At 32.9% G+C, this 10,049-nt stretch overlaps 1 protein-coding gene and 1 long non-coding RNA gene across 3 annotated transcripts; one reads left to right on the top strand and one right to left on the bottom strand.

Moving 5' to 3' along the window:
* Positions 1-631: 631 nt before the first annotated feature.
* Positions 632-1,605, bottom strand: LOC133696039 (enoyl-CoA delta isomerase 2, peroxisomal-like). Its single transcript, XM_062118054.1, has one exon. The coding sequence runs from the start codon at positions 1,531-1,533 to the stop codon at positions 817-819; it is 717 nt and encodes a 238-aa protein (XP_061974038.1). The 5' UTR covers positions 1,534-1,605; the 3' UTR covers positions 632-816.
* A 4,956-nt stretch (positions 1,606-6,561) lies between these two features.
* On the top strand, positions 6,562-9,840 carry LOC133696556 (uncharacterized). 2 transcript variants are annotated; one of them, XR_009842699.1, is made up of 5 exons: positions 6,562-6,576; positions 6,743-7,770; positions 7,866-8,221; positions 8,314-8,413; positions 8,833-9,840. It is a non-coding gene; the product is annotated as an uncharacterized LOC133696556 (long non-coding RNA). The 2 variants fall into 2 exon arrangements; XR_009842698.1 differs by lacking the exon at positions 8,833-9,840 and having other exon boundaries at positions 8,314-8,648.
* Positions 9,841-10,049: the final 209 nt, after the last annotated feature.

Raw genomic sequence — 10,049 nt, 5'->3', positions numbered from 1 at the left:
CTGTTGAATAAAAACTACTCCCTATAAACCTATTTTTTTAGCTACTAGTATATTTTGTAAGATTTAGGAGTGAAAATTCATCAGTTCTGTTTTAGATTAAAATAGTAAGTTCTACGTAATTTAGAAGTAAAATGCTTGCTGTGAGCCATGTATTTAGAACCAATAGTTATTAAACTCGGCTCGACGAGTTAACTTGGGACCTAATAGTTGGACCAGTTCGGGTTTAATAAAAGATCGGTTGAAATAATAACCCGGAAAAACTCGATTAACCTCGGCAAACTCAGACGTGACTAGTTGAATTTTGTATCAAGAATTGGTGGTGATAAAGAGCTAGTGCTGTGCTAATATTTTTTAAAATTTTATTATTTATAATATATATTTACATGAATTTTTTTTAAAATTATTTATATAAAATACTAGAAATTTAAATATTTTTTAAAAAATTTTCTGGTTAATTCATGAAACCAAATGCGATATCTTAGCCAGGTCAACACCGGAAGCTTACACCCGAAGATTGTTACATAGAAGTACAAGCTGACAGCTTGAAAGCTCTGTTCCTAATGTAAAACTCATATCTTATCGGCAATAAAACGCACCCGAATTAGCAGTAAACTCTAGCAACAGCAATTAATTAGCAGAGACACAATCATTATTTATTGAATTATCCCTTCAGTAACACTACATGATAGAAAATTCTGATTTCTGGGGGCCAATGAACGGGTTCACAACTCAGTGCAAACTTTAATTTAAGACCTCACTAACAATTAAAACATTATTACTACTACTACCCTTCCAATCTTTTAGGGATTTTCTTTGTCAGAGTTTAGCAATTATTGGATGGTCCAATCCAAGCACGCCACATAACTCTGGATACAAACTCTTCCTTATCTCCTTGTAAATCTCGCCAAGCCATTTTCTCGACGCCAACTGTTCCCCCAGGCGCATCGTAGCCTCACTCAACCTCTCCTCGTTATCGTGTGCCGCCTCCACAATCCCCCTCCTCACCGCCTCGTCTCCCTTAACCTTGGCTCCTCTCAACAACACATCGCGTAGGACCGACGGCGATCCCACCTTGGCCCTGAAAAGGGCTGTGAAGTAATCAGGGAACGGAAGCCCAATATCAACCTCGCTCATGTACAGTACACCTCTATCTCTCTTCATGTGGATGTAGTCATGACTCAGAGCCAGGATCAGCCCCGCGGCGGCTGCGTGGCCGTTGACTGCCGCGATGGTTGGCATAGGGAGAGAGATTAGCTCGGCTACCACCGGCTTGAGAAGTTCCACCATGTGGTGGAGACGCTCGGTTGCTTTGGGCTTGGAGCTGGCGGCTTGAGCCCAGGCTAGATCGAAGCCGTTGGAGAAGAACTTGCCCCGCGATGTTGTGATGAGAACCGAGCCTTTAGTGGCTTGCGATTTGGCTTGGCGAAGAGCGGAGAGGATGGAGTCGATAAGAGTGGGGTTTAGACGGTGCTCATCGGCGCCGGTTAATGTTAAAATGAAGATGTTGGTGCCGGTTTTCTCTAATGTGCACATGGTTAGTGATGGTTAAGAAATTGATATCGTATATTGTTTGGGGAGGAAATTTGGTTATTATAGAAATCGGAAAAAAAAAATAAAAATAAAACGACAAAAAAGGAGTAGCTAGGGATGTTGCTGTTGATGTTTTTTTCTTTTTTCTTTTTTAATCAAGGGCGTGGGTGGAGGAAAGCTCATGGAAAATTTTCTATTTTAGGTTTTCATTTTAGTTTTATTTTAAAAATAATTTAGATGATTGAAAAAAATATATTTTATTTTAATATTGTGATAATGACATGTTAAATTGACTATAGCTTCAAAGCTTTATCAAATAAATTTATAATTTGAGTCATGAACTACTTTAAATTTAATAAATAATTTTTTTATTTAATTATATAATAAAATATAATCATTTGTATAATTAAATACTAAATAATCAACACTCCTAGTTTCTTTTAAGTGGACGACAAGTGTTTTATTACCAAATATGCTATGTTTTTAAAATCTAACTATTATTATAGTGTTGGAAAACCAGGAAAAAATAAATAGTCTGAAAATTCATTTTACAACTTATTTTAACAACAAAACATATAATAAATGGTTTCAAAATCTTTATAAACCACTTACCAAACCAAAACACTTCAAAAATGTTAAAAAAACAAAAATAAATTGAATCAAAATATAAATTTATTTAATATAGTCTTTTTTAACATTTTTGAAACATACTTGTATGTTCTTATAGGCTTATGAAAAAAAACAAACGCCATTCCCGCGCGTTTAAGACATACTTGTATGTTCTTATAGGCTTATGAAAAAAAAACAAAAAAAAAAATTTATATAAAAAAAAACTGTTGTAATTTACAATATTTTCAAGAAAAAACTACAAAAAAAATTTTAGAAAAAAAATATAAGAAAAACAAAAGGAAAAAAACCATGTAGAAAAATACTGTAGCAATCTATAGTGTTTTGTGAAGAAATATACAGTTGTAATTTTCAACCAGCTCAATATTAAAACAATAAAATTGACAAAGACAATTTTGAAAACATTCATAACAAAAACAAATATGTGGGGAATGACTGTAGCAATCTACAATTTTTTTTTTTAAAAAGTACAAAGATAAATTCTCAACCAGCATAATACTAAAAAAATAGAAGCAACAAAGACAATTTTGAAAAAAATCATATAAAAAAAGAAAATTCATAAAAAAAAAGAAAAAGAAAAAAGACCCATGTAGAGAAAAACTATAGGAATCCACAATGTTTTGTGAGAAAACTATAGTTATAATTCTCAATTAACTCAATATTAAAAAAAAATCGACAAAGATAATTCGGGAGAAAATCATTAAAAAAACATAAAAACCATGTGGGGAAACACTGTAGCAATCCAAAATGTTTTAAAGAAAAAAAACTACAAAGCTAAATTCCTAACCATCTCAATATTAAAAAAAAATTCAACAAAGATAATTTTAAAAAAGAATATGTGAAAAAACACTGTAGCAAAACAAAAACTATGTGGAAAACACTGTAGCAATCGACAATGTTTCAAAGAAAAAAACTATAAAGCTAAATTCTCAACCAGTTTAATAGTAAAAAAATAAAATTGATAAAGATAATTTTAAAAAAACATATAAAAACAAAAAAGTAAAAAAAATAAGAAGATAATTTTGGGGAAAAAAGAAAAAAAAAAGAAAAAGCATTTGAGGAGTGGAAAAAAAAACAAAAAAAATGCAAAAACAACAAAAAAAAACATGTGGGGAAAGCTACAATACTTTCCCCTCACGTTTTAGAGTATTATTAATTATTATAGTTATCGAAGCATTCCAGTGTTGATCTGGCCAAGAGATTGGATCCTGGGTTATACATGTTGATCCGGATCAATTTGAAAAAATTAAAATAATATTTAAGATTTTAATATTTCATATGAAAAAATTAAGGAGCAATTCATGTGGATATAGGTTGTAAATAATGAAATTTAAAAAATTATTTCAAAAGATTTTTTTATCTCACATTGAAAAGATACTATTTTATTTGTTTAAGTTGAAATATTTAAATCAAAAAGATTTTTTTTTATTCCACGTTGAAAAAACATAATTTTTTTCTTACAAACATAGAATATATATGCTAAAAAACTTCAAATCTCATATTAAAAAAATAAAATATTCTTTTAGTATTTATATAGTGAACTTTCAAATGAGCTAGTAATCAATTGAAATATATATATATGGTTTTTGACTAGAAGAAAAAAACACAATAAAAAAAGAGTCTCTATCGAGTTTTGCCGGGTCACACGGGTCCCGGGTTGACCTGCCAGGCCGGGCCGGGTTTGATAACTATGATTATTATAATAGAATCAGTTGCAATAATTTTTTTCTAATGTAATAAAAAATGTTCAGGTAATGATAGCCAGAGTTAACTAGGGTTAACTTGATTAATATATAACTTGAGATATAAGATCAAGATAATCTATAATAATAATAAAAAAAACAAAAAAATTGCAGAAATCAAAGCACGATAACCTAACATCAAAGAATAAAACAAAAAAAATATTTATTTTTAAGTAATATGAAAGGAAAAACCCAAGTTAACATAAGCTTACTTGACTAACCTGTCACATGCAATATGAAATCAAAATAAAAAATTTAGATTTTGTTTTTGAAACACTAGTAAAAAATACCAAAGTTAAATAAAAGAATATTGAAAAAAAAACTTGTGTTAACTTGATTAACCTATACTTAGGACAACCCCACATAAAAAAGGTGGAAAAATCACAAAATTCAAGGGCTAATAATTTAATATTGAATGAAGAATTTGAAAATAAATTAATTTTTTAAAAAATATCTAGATAACAAAACTGATTCAATCCGGGTTAACTCGATAAACCTGCTACTTTGGATAACTCACAAAAATAAAAGAGGAACAAATAACAAAGTTTAAGGTTCAATAACCCAATGTCGAATGATGATTTTGAAAGAAAAAAAATCAATTTTTAATAAAGGACCAGAAAAAAAACATAACTTAAATTAGGCTCGGGTCATTGGACCAAAATTACCCTATAGAAAGTCAGACATAAAAAAATCACAAAGTAAAATTTCTAATTATAAAAATTTTAAAAACAAAATAAATAGAAATCAAAACAATGAGAATCAAGTTTGGTATAAAAACTAAATTGAAATAAAATAATTAGGGACTAAATTGAAAAAAAATAAGAAAATAAAAAAATAGTGATCAAAAGAATGAGGACTAAAATTGAATAAAAAATAAATAAAATAAAATTTTAAGGAACAAAATTTTAAAAAATAAACCAAGAGAATAATAAGAAAATAGTAATGAAAGAATGAAGATCAAAATTGGATAAAAATAAATAAATGATATAAAATGATGAAGGATGAAATTGAAAAAAATATAAATCAAGAAAAGGATAGAACCTATAAAAGAGCAATAAAAAAATGAGGATCAAATTGAATAAAAAAATTAAATGAGATAAAATTTCTAAGGATGAAATAAAAAAACAATTTAAATTTTAAAAAGCATTAAAATCAAAACAAATAAGAGTCAGAAGAATAAGGGTCAAAATCCATAAAAATAAAAACTAGATGGCACGATAAATTTTTGAAAGGAATGACACAAATTTCTATATTAGGAGAGAGAAAAGAGAGATGAAAAGAAAAAAATTTACCAGAGTCTACTTTCACCTTTGTCGTGAGCATGCGTCACACCAAAGAGAAAATAACAATGCACAACTCCTAATATTGTCGTGGATGGTGGGTTTGGGTAATTAAACAGCCATGTACACGTCGTCCAAAAAGAACAAGGATCGTTACATGCCGGTATTTTTTTTAATAATATTTAATTTTTTAAAATTATTAAACAATCCTTGAGTGACCTTAAAATTACAAAAAAAAAAAAAGAGATTAAAACATCCTTGTAACAAACCTTAGATTTTTTATTTTATTTTATGAGCAATTCTGTCATTTTACTGTAAAAAAAAATAAGAAGATAAATAAACCTCTTTGTGTAAGTTTTTTTTTCTTCCAAGGATGTCAGCATAATTTTAGTATTTATTGTCAACAATCTGAATTCTCCGAGTGAAATGAGAGAGTAATCAACACAACAGGCTAGAGAGATCATTCATAATGAAGAGCCTGAGAGAAAGGGTGTCAATGTGAAGAAAAAGATTGTTGAGAAGAGAGAGAGGTCAATGGTCTTTCAGTGGAATATGGAGATTTCCCTTACTAATTTACATATTGACAGGTGCAATCATTATCTTGAATTGGATCACTATGAACATGGCATCCATTGACAATAAATAATTATACTAGTAATAGCACAAAATCCCATAACTGAATTTTTTTTCCAATGATGTTAATGATATATGCTTTTGTATGCTATACAAAACTGCTAGCAGTTTAATGTTGCTAAATGACAATGGACTTCTCTGATTGCACAAATATGATGCACTATACTGCTGGCATCTAAGCAATTCGCATCATACAGACAGATTTTGCTAGTATGAGATCTTAATTGCTGTTGGTCAAGATAGAGTGATCCAGATGAAGCGGCTTTGATCTTACCTATGAGGAGAAAAGGTGCCCAGCAGCCTCCAGAACAAAACAGAGACGAACAAACTATATCAGACTCATCTCTAAGCAAAGCTTGTTGGTGCAGCAGATACTTGTAACTTGGAGGTGAACCGCTTTGAAAGTTGTCTTGTGTTTTCAGAATCCAAAAAAATAACTCCATTTGAACTCTTCTCATTTCTATCTTAATTATGCAGGAGATGGAACCTCCAAGCACACTATTCTCTATTGGATGTCAGAGTCAGAGAAAGGAATTGATGTTGAGAAAGAAGCAAATCGGATATGTGACAAGTACGTAGTTTCTAGTGAAGAAAACGCACAATCTGCGTTGTCCTTTCACAACATAGATTGTAGCATAGGAAATCAAACAATGAGAAACTTGATCTAGAGTGCTTTGAAGCAGGAGGGCTTCCTCAATATTCTTAAATATATTCTCCAGGGAAGCAACAACACAATTCCAACAGCTACACAGATGGCAACACGAGTGAGTTCCTATAATTGTCTACTTCATATCAGAGTTCAGTGTGGATTCGATTCCATATGTTGCTCCGAGATTAGAGCAGTATATTTTGTTTCCCCTTCATTGTGTGTCTTAGGTAAGGTGGTGCAATGTTATATGTTATCATCTGATTTGGTAAGTTCTTGCGTAGATTCTAGCAGATGCTATGGGTCTTGGAAAGATAGTGGTGGCATTTTCTCTAATACTCCCCAAGAGTAGGTAGGGGAAGCACTGGCAATCAAGAAAACACCAAGGAGAACAAAGATGCCTGCCCAAACACCCTTTCTAAAGCAAATGGTGGCTCTCTTATTGTTTGTCCCGTGGCCTTGCTTGGTCAGTGGAAGGTGAATTCTCCTCTCATACTTTCGGGATAAAGAAGACGAATTGCATATATCATCCCTAATTTTGCCCATTCTCACTGCTTCGTATGCAAATGATGATCAAACCACCCTGCAACAAATAGGAAGGAAATATAAATGCCTTTGGTGCTTCATTTAATTAACTGGTGCAATGGATATTATATCGTGGAATGCTGATATATATTGTAAGCTATCTTATTGGCTGTTCTAAGAACCTCAGGATGAGTTTGAAACCCATTCAGAGCCTGAGAATATTTCCACTTTCGTCCACTGTGTTGGGGACAGGACAAACGACCCTTAGATTATATCTGGATATGATGTCGTCTTAACCACATATGGTGTCCTAACAGAATCTTATAAACGTGTAAGAATCTGCTATCTTTCATTAACCAATCAGTTTCATTTGCATAAAAAGAGAATCAAATTACTAAATTGCCTGTCTGACTTTTATTTTTCTTTTCATTTTATTTAAATCTCAATTATCTTCTCTTCCAATCTTCCCACTTGCATGAAACTTTGTGACATCTGATACAGGATTCCGAGGACAGCATTTTTTACAAGGTGGAGTGGTGTAGGGTGTTCTTAGATGAAGCTCATACCATTAAATCTTGGATGACAACGGGTGCTCAGTCTGCCTTTGCATTGCCCTCAAACTGTTACTGGTGTCTTACAGGGACGCCTCTTAAGGTCTGTTTACCTGTTCTTTGATGTGCTTTTTTTGTCCAAATTGACGGGATTCAAGATCGCCGAAGCAATATGGTGAACATCTCTTACTTTATTTTAGCCATTTCTTGAATGCTGACATTACTTTTTCATCAAGGTACGGCTGGTTTGTAGCCTTAAAATTGATAAAAGAATGCCTGTTGTTACATTGTTTATGAATAAATGAATTCTGTTTGTCATCAATTGCTGCAGAATAACTTGGAAGACCTGTACAGCCGTCTATGCTTCTTGCATGTGGAACCTTGGTGCAACTGGGCATGCTAGGATAACACAAACACATCACTTCTTGATTACTGCATGGTGTAGATGACTAGTTGATGTTTTACATAGATAACCCCATTATCTTGACTGTTGTAGCCTGTACAATTAAGCTGTGGAGTTAGTCCTCTGGACACCTTGTTCATAATAAGTTTACTTTCGTTTAAGTGGAGCAAATTGATTCAGAGGCCTTATGAAAACGGTGATCCAAGAGGTCTGAAATTGATCAAAGCTATTTTGAGGCCATTAATGTTGAGGAGAACCAGGGATACAAAGGACAAGGAAGGAAGGTGGTTATTCCTTTCATTCTCTTACCTTTTTATTCTGGAGCAAAATCCTTTATCAGAATCTCATATTTGGTGGCTGGTTTATGTGATTTCAGGCCCATACTTGTTCTTCCTCCAACTGACTTTCAAATCACCGAGTGCGAACAGTCAGAAGCTGAACTTGACTTTTACGATGCCCTTTTCAGAAGATCAAAAGTATCGTTTTTCTTGCGAAGTTTCACTTATTTTCATCTTCCATGTATTCAAGACCAAAAATTAGATTTCACATGGCGATGACAGTAGAATCTATTTCCTCCCATGATGAACTGAAATGCATTTAGTCATACGTTTACTATTACCTTCCACACAGAATCAAGAATCAGATTGCAATTGCATAGGATGATGAAAACATTCTCCATTAAATTTTATTCTCTGTCAAAGTATTTTCGTTGCTTTGTGCGTGTTTTTTATTATAGTACATGGTGCTTTTTAAAAGTGTTTTTAGCTTTAAAATTCATTAAAGTATTTTTTTATTTTTGATATCATCCCATCAAAATTATTAAAAAACATTAAAAATAAATATTAGTTTAATATTTTTTGAAAGCAAATATATTTTTGAAACCATCTCCAAACAGGCACTTGAATGAAACCAGCTGCTGCTTATATAATGCAAAGAGGTCCAATTTGATCAGTTTGTCGCACAAGGGAAGGTCCTTCATAACTATGATTCGATCCTTGAGCTACCACGAGCGAGGCAGCGTTGCCATAACCCATTTCTTGTTATGTGGAAGGAAGGATATAGTTTCAAATAACATCAACAACTTGTTAACAAAAAGAAGACTGATCTTCTGCTGTTCTTTCTATTTCCTTGTTTCTGATTTGTCTGAACATACACAGTCAAACTGATTCACAGCAGTACGCTGACTTCGGACAAGCTTGCTAGAAGGTTCCTGGAAACAAATGTTGATCATGCCACTCCAATACAGACAGTCCCAACAAGGGCATATATGGAAGAGGTTATGGAGGGCATCTGACGGGCGGAAAATACCGAGTGCCACATGTGCTCGGAGCTCGCAGAGAACCCTGTGCTCACACCATCTGCACATAGGGTGTGCAGGGAATGTCTCCTCTCAAGTTGGCGAATGCCAACAACTGGGCTATGTCCCATCTGTCGAACATTTCTAAAGAAAACTGACCTCATCACATGCCCAACAGAGAACAAGTTCCGGGTTGACTTTGGGAAGAACTGGGAGGAGTCTTCAAAGGTTTCAAAGCTCCTGGAATGCTTGGAACATATTCGTAGGTCAGGTTCTGGTGAAAACAACATTGTTTTTAGTCAGTGAACTTATTTTTTTGATCTCTTGGAGATCACATTGAGAGGGAGAGGAACTGAGCTCTTAAGGTTAGATGAAAAACTACAAGAGAAGCAGAGGGAGAGGGTTTTGAAGTTCAGTGAAACCAACGAGAAAACTGTATGCAGTTTCCAAGAACACGCGTGTCGAGCTTCTTAAACTTTGGTACTTAAACAATCATGACGGCTTAGTAGTTCTTAATGGTCAATATTGAAGTATCTTAACTATCTTTTGCTTGTTGCTCTGTAAATTTCATGAATTACTTATTATGAATAAAAAAGTAATTCTGCAGATTTAACTCGTACATCGGTTTCTTTATTTTTTAGAACAATAAAAAAATCTAGTTTATTTTTAATGTCTTTGAAAGCTGATTGTATGGGTCGGCATCTAACTGCAGCCACAAATGCCTTTTTTGTGGTAATTTTCAAATCTCCTAGTATCTCCTTTCTCCGAAAAAAGAATTCCCCCCCAATTATGTCGAAATTTGCTATATCAATTAT

Source organism: Populus nigra, chromosome 6 (assembly GCF_951802175.1).
Source record: "Populus nigra chromosome 6, ddPopNigr1.1, whole genome shotgun sequence".
Taxonomy (NCBI): Eukaryota; Viridiplantae; Streptophyta; class Magnoliopsida; order Malpighiales; family Salicaceae; genus Populus; species Populus nigra.
Note: the sequence above shows the minus strand (reverse complement) of the source record. Positions and strands in the feature narration are given on the sequence as shown.